This window comes from Hyperoodon ampullatus, assembly GCF_949752795.1.
Source record: "Hyperoodon ampullatus genome assembly, chromosome: 2".
NCBI classification, from domain to species: Eukaryota; Metazoa; Chordata; class Mammalia; order Artiodactyla; family Ziphiidae; genus Hyperoodon; species Hyperoodon ampullatus.
In genome coordinates, this window is record NC_136915.1 from 173445980 (window position 1) to 173463270 (window position 17291).

Consider the following 17291-nt stretch of genomic DNA (forward strand, 5'->3'; position numbering starts at 1 on the left):
GTTTTAGCTCTTACATTTAGGTCTTTCATCCATTTTGAGTTAATTTTTGTGAATGGTTAAGGTCCAAATTCACACTTTTGAATGTAGATATCCAGTTGTCCCAGTACCATTTGTTGAAAAGACTATCATTTCCCCCATTGAATGGTTTTGGCACTTTTAAATTAAGTTAAAAGTCAATTGATATAGATGGTTTATTTCTGGATTTTCAATTCTATTCCATTGATCTATGTGTCTACTACTTTTAGTACTGCATTAATTGTTTACTGCCCCTATGAAACTGAGTTTCTCGAAGGCAGGGGCAACATCTTTAGTCTTCTTAGTATTTTTAACCCAGCTGTCAGTAAAGCCTTAAAACATGCTCACTAAACAAAGTTAATCATTTAGTTTTGAGGAAAGGAATGGGAATGAAGTTCATAAGAAAGGTGGGCTCCTTTACTCATGGAATACTTTATCATTTGATGTGGAAATGAAATTCTGGCATACCTTCTCCATTACTTCCAATGACAATTATTCTAACATGTACTGAACACTTTTCTCATACAGAAATATGGGCACCACAAAGTTTGTGATTGGGTAAAAGATGATAGGTCATGAACTCAACAGTAATTAAAAGCTGTAAGTATTGTGAGATAACACAAAGAAAATGCTACCGGAGTTGCAGCAGAAATCACCTTCAACCAGAATATGTTATCATTTATCAGGTCTTCTTGAAGGGTAGTTATTACTTTTGAATTTACTGCCAAAAGAATTTTGAAAATACAGGACACAGGAGTTTGAGAAGACAGCCATTTGAATTTTACTACTAATATAGTTTAGAGTTTTAATTATCTCTGAAGGGAAAGACCAGTTATTCTTCTAAAATAAAGACGTGGGGCCTACTGAATTGTTTTGGTTTGACATATTATAATATACCTCAAAAGCACAGCACAACCAGCAAAATTTTTAAAATACAAGTTGAATGATTAACACCAGATTAAAGTCATATGGCACAGCACAAGTCTTAGGTACCTGAGGCCATAGCTCTGAATTATAATTTTAGGTTTTCCCTCCACTTTTTAAAAAAATAGACTTATTTTATTCATTTATTTTTGGCTGCATTGGGTCTTCGCTGCTGCACGTGGGCTTTCTCTAGTTACGGCAAGCAGGGGCTACTCTTCCTTGCAGTGTGCAGGCTTCTCATTGCAGTGGCTTCTCTTGCTGCTGAGCACAGGCTCTAGGTGCACGGGCTTCAGTAGTTGTAGCACGCAGGCTCAGTAGTTGTGGCTCACGGGCTTAGCTGCTCCACAGCACATGGGATCTTCCTGGGCCAGGGCTTGAACTTGTGTCCCCTGCATTGGCAGGTGGATTCTTTACCACTGCGCCACCAGGGAAGCCCTTTCCCTCCACTTTTGAAGCCAACCCAATTACTGTCATAGTGATTTTGAAGAAAGATAAAATGGTCTCAAAGCTTATATGTACGATTTAAAAACAATCTGCTAGTAGAAAATGCAGTAAATAAACTTACATTCAATGAGCTATTCTTTGTTTAAAGATCTGATTATCAGAAATAGATGAACAGGAGGTTAAAGTGTGGATATGGGTAACATGGTCTTTGGAGTCAGACCTGATTAACAATTCCTCCAGAAAGTAACTATACGGCCTGAGTTCTGAGTTCTGTGTGTGTCTGTAAAATGGAGGTACCTCCTTGCTCAGAGTGGTTATTAAGGATTTTACAAGATGATATGTGTGTGTGTGTGTGTGTGTGTGTGTGTGTGTGTGTGTGTGTGTGTATCCACAAATTAGGTACTCAGTAGTTAGTAAAGGAGAGTATGGGTATTAAGATAAACCAGAGTCCTACGACAGACACCAAGTGATTCTCTAGGGTTTTGAGCCAAACAGACCTAAATTGGAATGCTATCTCTGCCACTGCCATGTATGGTCTTACTGTGGTTCCAAGTAAAAAGCGTTACTACAGCTCTTCTCCTACTCCAGGGCTATATAACAGCATGAGTGGCGAACATGAGCCAGTTTAAGTCAGTCACAAACAGGGCACATACTTGACTCAATATACATCTGCTTAGTATATGCAAAGAGCTTTGTGGTCAAGTAGACCTGGAATCTGGTCACTATCTAGCCATGTTATTTGGGGAAAATTACATAATCTCTTTTTGGCTTCTCATCCTTCAAATGACTTTTGCCAAAGTCAGCATATTTCAAAGACTGAGTAGCAAAACTTTATTTTTGTTAAAGGCTGATTTTCTTAGATATTTGCAATGAAAATAGCTGCAGGTCTCAAGGGTACAGTTCCACATTTCCATAATGGAAAGAAATAGATTAAAACTATTTTAAAACCTTTCATAACAGATACTTAATACTTTTATTGTGGAGAAAAGATACCAAAATATAACATTCCCAAAAGCACAACTCTGAAAAAGCTAGTTTTATTCTTATAGGACTCAAAACTTTAATGGCATTCCCATAATACAGTCAGAAAGTAGAACAAGCCCTCAAGAAAAAAGCAAAAATGCCAAGATCTTCTCCAACCACAATTATTTTTAATCTATGAAACAGAATTTCCTTACAAATTAAGTAGTTTTTATAGTAGTGACATTTATTGTTGATATGATCTGTTTAATATGACTGTAGTCAGAAGGGAAGTCGGGTCCGTTGTTCTTCCAGAAACTGAAAAAAGTATCATCATTAAGATAAGGAAGAGAAAGATTTGTATCCATCTTTTTGGGACATGTAAGGTGAGAGTGAAGTCTCACAGTTGGAGAATTCATGGATATTGCTGGAGGAATTGGAGATGCTCTCTGGTAAGCGGGTAATCCCTCTTCCCTGAACACTGCTGTTTTGGCCAGAAATTTTCACCCCAGATGGGGAGTCACCTAGGATATTAAAAATACAAGAAAAGAAATATAGCAATTTTATAGTCTTAGAGATTCCCTCAACTGACCCATCCTACTGCAGGCCTTTTCACTAAGCCATGATTAAACGGATCGTCAATAGGTGAGATAGTTCTTAGAGTAAAGGCAAAAAGGCTGAACAAGAATATTCTTTTTAAGTCCTGGAAACCTTAATTGAAGTTTTTCAGGGACCATGTGAAATTTCATGTCACTAGCTTTTTTAAACTTTCCCATTTCCCCCAAAGACACCCTTATATCAAAACTATAAAACTACAGCTGCTACAAAAGTAACAGGTTTTATTTTAAATGCCCTGAACAAAATTCTGAAGATTAAATTTTATCAAAGTGATACAAAAATCTACATATCCAAATTAAGTGCTTATGCCAAGTAAAACTCCCAATTCAACAAGATTCTTATACCCTAAAGCCAACTTAGATCATCTGTTTTAAGTATCATACCCCAGGATCGTAAGAAGACCCTAAACTCTTTGAGGTGCCTTCTTATTAAATATAAGATGCTTACCAGTGGGTGTGTTTGATCTCTGTTCCTGATTAGAAGAGCTGAAATGAGAGAATCCTGGACTCTGAACCCTTAGCTTCTATAAGTAACAACAACAAAGACCATTATTATTGGATCATCTACTTCAAATTACTCTTTAAATACAAACTAACACCCCCTTTTCCAATGTCTGATCAACTTGTGAAGAGCACTGCTGTGAAGGGGAGCAGAGGGCAATCTTTGAGGGGAAATTACAGGGTCAAGAAAGGGTTGGTTTTTTTAAAAAAATACATGAGATTATAGCAGGTTTCCTGATAAGAATGACTCAGAACAGAGAGAAACCCTGATGAAATTATTAGATCCATGTCCTTAGGTAGGTAAGAGAATGAGATCTAATAGAGAAATATAAGGATTGGTCTTAGATAGAAACACAGACAATTCATGCATTATTAGAGTATATGGTAGATGCAATGGTAGGAATATATGGAAAACCTCGATTGCTTCTATTTTCTCAGAGAAGGAGGGAATACAAGCATCAGCTAGAACAAGGATGAAGGAAGAGGTGATGGAAGTTTGAAGTGAGAGAAGGTGAGAAATAACTATCTAGGAGAGTGGGAGATTAATCAAACTAGAGAAATGGACAATGCCAGGCAAGGTTAAGGGCTCACCTGAGGTTGGTGGTGATGAATATTTAATAACACCAGTCAGTATGGTAGTCTCTTTTCAGCCTCGGTTAGCTTCAAATGTGTAACAGAGTAGGTGAAGGGTTGATTTACTCAGGGTTAGTGTTTGTCAACCAACTATGATGAAGAATGAAGGGCCAGTGGAGTTCATAGTGCAAGTGAGTGAAACTAATGGAGCAAGGACTCTAACCTGGGAAGGAAGGAGGTGAAGGGCAAGGTGGGGAGAGGAGACACAAGGCTGAAGCACCTGTCTATGTGTGAATGGTACCCCTGGAGTTGTGCCATGCAGTGACCCTGTGAAGGAGGGCAGAACAGTGGAGGCATACAATGAATTGAAGGTCCCAGGAGAGATCAAAGAACTGTTGGCACTGTTGTACCAGAGAAAGACAGTGGTAGTCAGAGAGTAGGATGCTTGAAATTGAGATTATGGGGAGATGCCATTGGGGCATAGAATATGATCACGGGAGTGGATACTTGATGTATGGCAGGGGACAGGATCACTGGAGAAGGGCAAATCAAGGAACTGAAATGTCAGGCAGCTGGAAGGATCATCTATGGGGAAACTGAAATCAAGAATTCTGCCAGGAATATTGTTTGATCTCCTGGCTCAGTGTTGCTCTAAGAATGAGGATGACCAACTCAGGGGCCTATTGACTCCAAGAAGGGGTTATCAGGTACTACAGCCTGAATGGCATGTGATTCAAAGCCTAGGGATTTTAGGGAGAAGGCAGAAAGAAGTCTAGAGGCCACAAACTTAAACAAGGACAACTACTTCAAATCTAAGCCCGTGATAAATGAGGAAAAAAAAAAAAAGTGTTGCTAACAGGGAAGCAGTATCTTTAGAGGACAGCCAAGTTTTAGTTACAACCAAGGAGGAAAACAGACTTTCCCAAGAGGAGGTTGAAGACATGAGATTTTGCTGATAACTGAGATTGAGAAGACCCACAAAGTTTTTCAGGAGTTGGGGAAGGCTGAAAAACAGAATCAGCTTAACAAGATGAGTGTGGGAGATGAGCAAGGATCTAGGTATCCTGAGCTTCCATAGTGACTGATGTGAACAATGAAAAGAGGGGTAATGAGACTAAATCTGGTAGTCTCAACGCAGATGGTGATGATGGGGCTAAGGCAGTGTTTCTCATCCTGGGTACTATTGACATTTTAGGCTAAATAATACTTTGTTCAGGAGGCTGTCTGTACATAGTCAGGTGTTTAGCAGGCTTACTGGTATCTATCTACCCGCTGTATGCCAGTAGCACCCCCTCCCCAGCTGTGACAACCAAAAATGTATCCAAATGTTGCCACATGTCCCCTGAAGGACACAAAATAGGTCCTAGTGGAGAACCACTGGGTTAAGGGTTAACAGTAGACAGGAGGAGAGAAGAGTCTTGCCCAGAGATTATATGGAGAGCTCTCTTTTTTATTTTTAAAATTATCATGGAGTAAGACAGACTTCTTTGGTGTGTACATTTCTACGAGTTTTAACAAATGAAGAGATTCGTGAAACCACCATTGCAATCAGGATCCAGAGCCATCCTATCACCTCAAAAACTTCCTGTCCCTTTACAGTCATACCCTCCTCCCCTAACCCCTGGGAACCACTGATATGTTCATCATTATCATTTGTATTTAACAATGTCATATAAACGGAATCATACATTACATAACCTTTTGAGACTGCTGCTTTTGCTAAGCGTAAGTAATGCCTTTGAGATTGATCCTAATAGTTGTATATCAATAGTTCATTCCATTTTGGGGTTCCCTTTTCACTATTCTATTAACTATTTAAAAATAGAACATAGTAGATAATAAATGTTACTAAGTGAGAGATCTTAGTACTCTCATATACTGCTGCATTTAATCCTACGATGACTACTAGACCTTATTATTATTCTTGTTCTACAGATAAGGAATCAGCACAGAAAGTTCAAATAACTTGCAGAGAGTCACACAGCCTATGTCTAGCAGAGCCTGAAGTGAAATTTAGGAATTCTAACTTGAGAGCCCATACTCTTAATTGCTATGCTCTTGGTAGTGTAGAGAGGCCTACTAGTAAGTAAATACCAAGGAGGGAAGAGGGGTGGTAGGGAAATTAGATAGCCTCTAATCAAATCCTGAATCAGGTCTTATATTTAAAATATCTACTTCAAAAATGTGTATCACATAATTTTTGGAATAAATGTTTGGATGTGTTTTGTATGAACACTAATGCTAATTTTAATTTTCTTTGTTAAGTACAGTAGGAAAATATACAAGGAAGAAAAAGGATTTTTTGTAAGATCCAACTGGATTAAAAACTGACATTCCATGAAGGATCAAAAAAAATTTTTAACAGAAGAGAGAACCAAACAAAGGCCTGATCTTGAGAGACTAGCAGCCCTGAAAAGTCAGCTCCTTACCTGGTAACGCCCTGCATCCAATACAACCATTTTGGGTGTCACACTATTGCTGGCCTCATAATCTTGAAGTGGTACATGAGCCTCTGTGAGCTGGATTCCAAAGAGAGTGGCCAGAGAATTACTGATGCAGTATCTTTAAAAAGGAATTTAAAATGCTTATTATCAGAATCTTATCTCATTCTAAAAGCATTCACATTTTAAAAATTTCTGACAAAGCATGTGAGATGTTGTAAATTTGGAAAAAAGAAATTTAGAGATTTGGAGAAAAAATGGGAATAGGTAGCAGTACATATCATAAAACTAGTCGTTACTGGTAAGCAATACTTGGATTACCAAAGAAACTTTCAGATTCATTATAAGTGAATGGGAATGAGGGTAAAGAGCACCAGAATTCTCAAACATTTCAGGCAGGGAGAGGCAACACCAGCAATAGGGCTAAAACTCAGAAACACGTACTCATCCTCAGAACCAACTATCATCAGCTGTGTAAAGGGATTACCAGAGCTTCCACAGATCTTAGGCTGCAGGTACCTTCCCTACAAAACGAGGAGAAAAGGGTCTATATTTTTGGAGCACCTTCACAAGGAAGTGCTGTTCTTAATGACAGTAGGGAACTTCGCTTTCCTACAGGAATCCTAGAAGAAAAAATTTTCAGTAAGTGCTTCTGAAGGCTCAAATTGCTCAGGTGGTAACCACCAGACAAGGAGTGACATGGGCAGAAGAATACAAGTAACATGATTAAAAAAACCCTCTGTTTTAAAAGACAGTTGTGGAAATAGAGGTAAACAGGGATGCACCCTGAATGCCGAAGCAACAACAAGCAAAGTTGCAAAGAATTCAGTGCAGAACAGAGCATTAGGAAGAAACTCCTTTCTCCAACTTACGCAATTTTCTTGCAAACAGCTAAAGCACAGAGGAGAATATCATTTTCTTCATGCCACTTGCACCTGTATGGAAAAAAAAAAAGACTTTAATATCCTCATCTAACTGAAGCAGCACTGCTTATGGGTTTTTATGTGCCAGATTTCTACCTTAGTGTCAGTTTCTTAAATGATTTCAACTATTACTCAAAGATTAAGGTTTCTAATTTAACATACAAAAAGATTTTTAAAAAAACAAGTTTTTAATGTTACCTCCTCTGATGCAAATTCATGATGCATTGCAAACACGCAGCTATAACAGATCTTACCTTGAAAATCTATATATAGATTTATATATATATAGAAAATCTATATATAGACTACAGTTAACATATACTCATTAAACACACATTTACTGAGGACATACTACTTACCAGGCACTGTCCTAGGCATTAGGGATACAGTACAGAATGAAACACAAACTCTTATGCACACAAAACTTACTTTTTAATGGGGAAATCAGATCAAAAGATATGTAGGTATAATAACATAGTAAGTTAGATGAGTTCTAAGAAGGAAAAAAACAATAAAAAGACATGAAATGCAAGAGAAGGGTGACATTTTAGATAAGGTAGGCAGGAAAGGTGTCACTGAGGAGTGGATGTTGAGGTGAAGACCTCAAGAGGGGATGTTGGAGAGGAAATGACCAACAACATACTTTCATGATGAGAGCCACTATAATCCTGTATATCTTTCCCCTGAGTGCATAAGTTATTCGAGACTCAGAACAGCACTACCTGCATAATAGAAACCTTCCCTGAACTTAGCAAAAATCTTCACTTAGAAATTATAAACATGCTAAACAGTAAGTGTAAAAAGTCCATTATCTGCACTTGTTATTTAACTGAATGGAAGGCTATCTAAAAATAAGATTAAGAATTTCCCACTGCTTTTACAAAAAGTGATTCAATAAATATGATTAATGAAACTAACTCTAAAATGAAGGCTTAAGTTAAAACTAAATCTAAATCAAGGCACCGGTCCCTCCCACTGGGAGGCCTGCACAAGCCTCTTAGACCAGCCTCACCCACCAGGGGGCAGACACCAGAAGCAAGAGGAACTACAATCCTGCAGCCTGTGGGACTACAAACACAGAAAGTTACACAAAATGAGATGGCAAAGAAATATGTTCCAGAGGAAGGAACAAGATAAAACCTCAGAACAACAACTAAGTGAAGTGGAAATAGGCAGTCTACCTGAAAAAGAATTCAGAGTAATGATAGTAAAGACAGTCCAAGATCTCAGAAAAAAAATGGAGGCACAGACCAAGAAGATACAAGAAATGTTTTAACAAAGAGCTAGAAGATAAACAGAGCTGAACAATAACTGAAATGAAAAATACACTAGATGAAATAAATAGCAGAATAAATGAAGTAGAATGGATGAGTAAGCGGGAAGACAGAATGGTGGAAATCACTGCTGTGGAACAGGATAAAGAATAAAAAGAAATGAGGACAGTTTAAGAGACCTCTGGGACAACATTAAATGCACCAATGTTTACATTATAGGAGTCTAGAATGAGAAAAAATTTGGAGAGATAATAATTGAAAACTTCCCTAATGTGGGAAAAGAAACAGTCACCTAGTCCAGGAAGTGCAGAGAGTCCCAGGCAGGATAAACCCAAGGAGGAGCATGCTGAGACACATAGTAATAGAACTGACAAAAATTAAAGACGAAAAGATGCTCAACATCACAAATCAGAGAAATGCAAATAAAAACTACAATGAGGTACCACCTCATGCCAGTCAGAACGGCCACCATTAAAATGTCTACAAACAGTTAAATGCTGGAGAGGGTGTGGAGAAAAGGGAACCTTCCTACAGTTGGTGGTAATGTAAGTTGGTGTAGCCATGGTGGAAAACAGTATAGGATGTTCCTCACAAAACTAAAAATAGAATTACCACATGATCCAGCAATCCAACTCCTATATCCAGACAAAATTACAATTCAAAAAGATACATGTACCCCTATGTTCAGAGCAGCACTATTCACAACAGCCAAGACATGGAAACAACCTAAATGTCCATCAACAGATGAATGGATAAAGAAGATATGGTACATAAATACAATGGAATACTACTCAGCTATAAAAAAGAATGAAATAATGTCATTTGCAGCAACATGGATAGACCTAGAGATTATCATACTAAGTGAAGTAAGTCAGAAAGATAAAGACAAATACCATATGATATCCCTTATAGGTGGAATCTAAAATATGACACAAATGAACCTATCTATGAAACAGAAAAAACATCAGGGACATAGAAAATAGACTGGTGGTTGCCAAGGGGAAGGAGGGTTGGAGAAGGTAGGAGTGGGAGTTTTGGATTAGCAGATGCAAACTGGTGTACACATAGAATGGATAAACAACAAGGTCCTACTGGATAGCACAGGGAACTATATTCAACATCCTGTGATAAACCATAATGGAAAAGAATGTGAAAAAGAATGTGTGTGTGTGTGTGTGTGTATAAAACTGAGTAACTGCTGCACAGCAGTAATTGACACATTGTAATTCAACTTTACTTCAATGAAAAATAAATTACAATGCTTAAAAAAAAAAAGCAACAAAGGCAAAGCAACAAATAACATACAAGAGAATCCCCATAAGGTTATCAACTGATTTTTCAGCAGAACTCACAGCCAGAAGGGAGTGGCAAGATATATTTAAAGTGATGAAAGGGAAAAGCCTGCAACCAAGAATACTCTACCCAGCAAGGCTCTCATTCAGATTCGATGGCAAAATCAAAAGCTTTACAGACAAGCAAAAGCTAGTAAGAGAATTCAGCACTACCAAACTAGCTTTACAAATAAATGCTAAAGGAACTTCTCTAGGCAGAAAAGAAAAGACCCCAACTGGAAACAAGAAAATTACAAATGGGAAAGCTCACCAGTAAAGGTACACAAACATACAGTAAAGGTAGGAAATCATTCACACACAAATATGATATCAAAACCAGCAACTGTGAGAAGAGTACAAATGCAGGATATTGGAAATGCATTTGAAATAAGGGACGAGCAACTTAAAACAACTGTGTATATATATACATACTGCTATTTCAAAACCTCACGGTAACCACAAACCAAAAGTCTACAATAGATATACACACAAAAAAGAAAAAGGAATCCAAACATAACACTAAAGATAGTCATCAAATCACAAGAGAAGAAAAAGAGGAAGGGAAGAAAAAAGACCTACAAACACAAATCCAAAACAACAAAATGGCAACAAAAACATACATATCAGTTATTATGTTAAATATAAATGGATTAAATGCTCCAACCAAAAGACAGACTGGATGAATGGATACGACAACAAGACCTATATATATGCTGTCTACAAGAGACCCACTTCAGATCTAGGGACACATACAGACTGAAAGTGAGAGAATGGGAAAAGGTATCCCATGCAAATGGAAATCAAAAGAAATCTGGAGTAGCAATACTCGTACCAGACAAAATAGACTTTAAAGACTGTTACAACAGACAAAGGAGGACACTACATAATGATCAAAGGAGCAATCCAAGAAGAGGATTTAACAACTGTAAAAATATACGCAGCCAACATAGGAGAACCTTGATGTAGTAGCCATAAAAGATGAAATTGACAGGGCTTCCCTGGTGGCGCAGTGGTTGAGAGTCCACCTGCCAATGCAGGGGACGCGGGTTCGTGCCCCGGACTGGGAAGATCCCATGTGCCGCGGAGTGGCTGGGCCTGTGAGCCATGGCCACTGAGCCTGCGTGTCCAGAGCCTGTGCTCCGCAACGGGAGAGGCCACGGCAGTGAGAGGCCCGCCTACCACAAAAAAAACAAACAAACAAAAGATGAAATTGACAGTAACACAATTAACAGTGGGGGATTTTAACACCTCACTTACATCAACGGAGGGATCATCCAGACAGAAAAATCAATAACGAAAGACAGGCCTTAAATGTCACATTAGGCCAAATGGATTTAACTGATATTTATAGAGCATTCCATCCAAAAGCAGCAGAACACACATTCTTCTCAAGTGCACATGGAACATTCTCCAGAACAGATCACATGCTGGGCCACAAAGCAAGCTTGGGTAAAGTTAAGAAAATTGAAATCATATCAAGCATCTTTTCCAACCACAACACTAGGAGATTAGAAATCAACTACAAGAAAAAAACCTGTAAAACAACAAAAACACACAGAGGCTAAACAATATGCTACTGAACAACCAATGGATCACTGAAGAAATCAAAGAGGAAATCAAAAAATACCTAGAGACAAATAAAAACAAAAACAGGATGATCAAAAACCTATGGGACACCGCAAAAGCAGTTCTAAGAGGGAAGTTTATAGCAATACAATCTTACATCAGGAGACGAGAAATCTCAAATAAACAACCTTAACTTACACCTAAAGCAACTAGAGAAAGAAGAACAAACAAAAGCCAAAGTTAGTAGAAGGAAAGAAATCATAAAGATCAGAGCAGAAATAAATGAATAGAGACCAAAAAAAAAAAAAAAACCCAGAAAAGATCAATGAAACTAAAAGTTGGTTCTTTGAAAAGATAAACAGAATTGATATGTCGTTAGCTAGACTCAAAAAGAAAAAAAGGGAGATGGCTCAAATCAATAAAATTAGAAATGAAAAAGGAAAAGTTACAATGGACACCACAGAAATACAAAGGATCATAAGAGACTACTACAAGCAACAGTATGCCAATAAAATGGACAATCAAGAAGAAATGGACAAATTCTGAAGAAAGATATAACCTTCCAAGACTAACTAGAATAGAAAATATGAACAGACCAATCACAAGCACTGAAATTGAAACTGTGATTTAAAAACTGCCAACAAACAAAAGTCCAGGACCAGATGGCTTCACAGGTGAATTCTATCTAACATTTAGAGAAGAGTTAACACCTACCCTTCTGAAACTGTTCCAAAAAATGGCAGAGAAAGGAACACTCCTAAACTCATTCTATGAGGCCACCATCACCCTTATACCAAAACCAGACAAAGATACCACAAAAAAAGAAAATTACAGGCCAATATCATTGATGAACATAGGTGCAAAAATCCTCAACAAAATACTAGCAAACTGAATCCAACAACACATTAAAGGGATCATACACCATGATCAAGTGGGGTTTATCTCAGGGACACAAAGATTCTTCAATATCCACAAATCAATAAGTGTGATATACCACATTAACAAACTGAAGAAAAACCATATGATCATCTCAATAGATGAAGAAAAAGCTTTTGACAAAATTCAACACCCATTTATGATAAAAACTCTCTAGAAAGTGGGCACAGAGAGAACATACCTCAACATAATAAAGGCCATATATGACAAACTCACAGCTAACATCATTCTCAATGGTGACAAACTGAAAGCATTCCCTCTAAGATCAGGAACAGGACAAGGCTGTCCACTGTCTCCGCTTTTATTCAACATAGATTTGGAAGTCCTAACCACAGCAATCAGAAGAAATAAAAGGAATCAAAAAATGGATTAATTATAAAATTAATACACAGAAATCTGTTGCACTTCTATATACTAACAATGAAAAATCAGAAAGAAATTAAGGAAACAATCCCATTTTCCATCACATCAAAAAAGAATAAAATATCTAGGAATAAATCTACCTAAGGAGGCAAAAGACCTGTACTCTGAAAACTGTAAGACACTGATGAAAGAAATCAAAGATGACACAAACAGATGGAAAGATATACCATGTTCTTGGACTGGGAGAATCAATATTGTGAAAATGACTACACTACCCAAGGTAGTCTACAGATTCAATGCAATCCCTATCAAATTACTAATGGCAGATCTAGAACAAAAGATTTAAAATTTGTACAGAAACACAAAAGACCCTGAATAGCCAAAGCAATCTTGAGAAATGAAATGGAGCTGGAGGAATCAGGCTCCCTGACCTCAGACTATACTACAAAGCTATAGTCATCAAAACACTGCTGGCAAAAAGACAGACAATGGAGCAGGATAGAAAGCTCAGAAGTAAACCCACACACCTATGATCTATTAACTTATGACAAAGAAGGCAAGAACATATAATGGAGAAAAGACAGTCTCTTCAATAAGTGGTGCTGGGAAAACTGGACAACTACATGTAAAGGAATGAAATTAGAACATTCTCTAATACCATACACAAAAATAAATTCAAAATGGATTAAAGACCTCAATGTAAGACTGTATACTATAAAAGTCTTAGAGGAAAACATAGGCAGAACACTCTTTGACATAAGTTGCAGCAATATTTTTTTGGATCCATCTCCTAGAGTAATGAAAATAGAAACAAAATAAACAAATGGGACCTAATTAAACTTAAAAGCTTTTGCACAGCAAAGGAAACCATAAACAAAACAAAAAGACAACCCACAGTATGGGAGAAAATATTTGAAAATGAAGTGATCAACAAGGGATTAATCTCCAAAATATACAAACAGCTCATGCAGCTCTGTCAAAAAAGCAAACAACCCAATCAAAAAATGGACAGAAGATCTAAAGAGACATTTCTCTAAAGAAGACATGCTGATGGCCAAAAGGCACGTGAAAAGATGCTCAACACCACTAATTATTAGAGAAATGCAAATCAAAACTATGAGGTATCACCTCACCCTAGTCAGAATGGCCATCATCAGAAAGTTTACGAACAATAAATGCTGGACAGGGTGTGGAGAAAAGGGAACCCTCCTACACTGTTGGTGGGAATGTAAATTGGTACAACCACTATGGAGAAGAATATGGAGGTTCCTTAAAAAACTAAAATTAGAGCTCTCATATGATCCAGCAATCCCACTTCTGGGCATATATCCAGAGAAAACCATATTTCGAAAAGATACATGCACCCCAATGTTCACTGCAGCACTATTTCCAACACCCAAGACATGGAAGCCACCTAAATGTCCACCGACAGAGGAATGGATAAAGAGGATGTGATACATATATAGAATGGAATATTAGCCATAAAGAATGAAATAATGCCATTTGCAGCCACATGGATGAACCTAGAGATATCATACTAAGTAAATAAGCCTGGCAGAAAGACAAATATATGATATTGCTTATATGTGGAATCTAAAAAAATTGATACAAATGAACTTATCTACAAAACAGAAACAGACTCATAGACTTAGAAAACAAACTTATGGTTACCAAAGGGCAAAGGTGGCAGGGGGGGATAAATCAGGAGGCTGGGATTAACATATATACATTACTATATGTAAAATATATAATCAACGAGGACATACTGTATAGCACAGGGAACTCTATTCAGTACTCTGTAATAACCTATATGGGAAATAGAATCTGAAAAAAAATAGATATATGTATAACTGAATCACTTTGCTATACATCTGAAACTAACTCAACATTTTAAGTAAACTGTACTCCAATAAAAAAACAAAAAAAACCTAAATCTAAGTCCTTACATGCCCACACGAAATCAAGTAATTTTAAATTTCCAGTTAGTTTTGCTCCTTGTTCAGAACTTAATCCCCAAGAGTACCTACTTCATACACATTTTCCATTGGAGATCATATTTTAAATGAAAGCAGTTAAAAAACTAACAATGTATCACAGTATTAAAACAAACTACAACAACAACAACAAAAAACCCATTCAAGTCTGACTCCAGGGAAAAACGTCTCCAAATCTAGTTATACTATTAAAAATGACGTTATTTGGATGTGTTTTCATTTATACTTATTGGTCCTCTTCCTCCAATCATCCCAAAATATGAGTGTATTTTCTAGCAAAGGAAGATTCATATTCTAAAAATCTAACGATTATCAGAACAGCTCTGTACACTCTGTTATGCTATTAATATTCATTATGCAGCCTGAAATATAGCTTCAACTTGAATGCATTTCCAACGTTTCTTTTATGAAATTCCACTCCAAAGTAGAAACATAAGGTTGTAAGTGAATATGTCTGCTAAGTTCGCAACTTACTCCCAAAGTTTCACCACCACCTCATTCACTAAAATAATGTGCAGCATAAAGGTCTTTTACACGCTTTTCCTCTTGACTTCCAAAGGTCTCAGTGATCTCTTTTCCTCTTATTTCAGGGTTAAGTTTCTTCTCCTTTTCAAGGATAACCCTGCCTTTCCCTTTCTCAGGAACCACTGTCATCCGACAGTTACAGATGCTCTTTGCTCTAGTCAAACTGACTCACTGTTTTTTTCTTAAATGGTCTCTATGCTTTCATTCCCGAGTCACTGTTTTGGCCATTTTCTTCTCTTGGAGAGGTCCTTCCTTCAACCCAAATCTCTGCTCACAGGGACAGAGGAGATGCTCAATAAATATTCGTTGATTAAATAAAAGCTGCCTTGTTTCAGTCAGCAGGTCACAGTGAATTAATCCAAGGACAATTATGACAGGAAGCAACAAGGAGAATGGGGTATCTATAAAGCTTATACTCTAGCCTTCAAAGTAACATGACAGGGGTATCTATAAAGGTTATACTCTAGCCTTCAAAGTAACATGACAGTCATTAACAGCCTGCTTATTTAAGATTCTGATACTTTTTGTGTAACTGTATTCTATTTCACCAATATAAAACCCACCCATTTCTCCTAGAGCTAGAGACAACATTTATCAAAAATTTATTACAAACTTTAATGTCCTTTAAGTAGAAGTTTAAGAGCAGTGTTTGAAAAGAGTCCTATCTGCTTATATTAACTAACAGATTCTAACAATAGTTCCTATTGTCCGCTACAACCAAAACTCCCTTGTAAAATACTATATATTGGAATCTTACAATATTATGAAGCTCAGGAAAAGGTAGACCCATCCTTTCCAAAGCAGTTATTATTAAAGTTCTTAAAGTACTATGTAACAGGTTCTATCTTTAATAAAATCCCATGGCACAGACCTCCAAAAATGTCTTACACCAAAGCTACTCTACCCTTGTTGCAGCCTATATGTACTCTGAGACTCAACACCATTTCTTCTATTCTAAAACATGATTTTTTCACATTTTAACTGAATGCATTTATTGGACTGCATCATACAATTTAAGGTATTCTACAACTGCTATTGGTCAGTCTAGAAATAGCTGCCATTGCCTAAACATGTACAAATTTATTATTTTTTAAAGCAGTGGTATGTAGTATTTTATTTTTATTTTTGTTTTTATTGCAGTATAGTTGATTTACAATATTATGTTAGTTTCAGGTATACAGCTTAGTGATTCAGTATTTTTGCAGATTATATTCCATTACAGGTTATTACTAGATAATGGTACAATTCCCTGTGCTCTACAGTATATCCTTGTTGTTCATCTATTACATATATATTAGTTTGTATCTGTTAATCCCATATCCCTAAATTTGTCCCTCCCTCCACCCTCGTCCTTTTGGTAACCACTAGTTTGTTTTCTGTATCTGTGAATCTGTTTCTGTTCTGCATATATCTTTGAGTATTATTCTGGATAACCAAACAACTGTAATCCTTCAACATTTTAGTCAATAAACCATTGAGAAAGTATTGGTTTGTCTCTGAAACCTTCTACTGGTATCATCTGATAAGATCAAGAAAGAACCAGCATCAAAACTTGCAGAAAAGGTGTCTGTCAGTGGCTCAGGAGAAAATCCAGAGACAATAGTACAATTCCCTTTTAAGAAATGCCACATCACCACCCTGGGTGGCACAGAGACAACAATGTATGAAAACATGGACAATGAATGATTTTGAATGTGAAATTTTAGGAATACTTTAGCCAGTAGCTGAGGCAATGGTACATAAATCCAAATATCCTAACACATCATCCATAAACTTTTAAGCCTAACAAGATTAAACAAAACAAAGTACGTACCTGCAGCATAACTAAGAGAAGCATAACTACAAGACTACAAGACTCAATTACCAAAAGAAAATCCTTACTTTCCAATGGAGTCATTTCTCAA

General features: G+C 37.0%; 1 protein-coding gene across 2 annotated transcripts in view; it reads right to left on the minus strand.

Moving 5' to 3' along the window:
- Positions 1 to 2679: 2679 nt before the first annotated feature.
- MAEL (maelstrom spermatogenic transposon silencer) overlaps positions 2680 to 17291 on the minus strand; it is a gene marked incomplete at both ends in the record, with an annotated part of 40505 nt that continues 25893 nt past the window's right edge. For both annotated transcript variants that reach the window (XM_079697030.1, XM_079697029.1), the window contains 4 exons: positions 2680 to 2867; positions 3409 to 3484; positions 6464 to 6596; positions 7348 to 7410. In XM_079697030.1, the coding sequence (XP_079553156.1) occupies positions 2680 to 2867; positions 3409 to 3484; positions 6464 to 6596; positions 7348 to 7410 (460 nt within the window). The remainder of the gene's footprint in view (positions 2868 to 3408; positions 3485 to 6463; positions 6597 to 7347; positions 7411 to 17291) is intronic.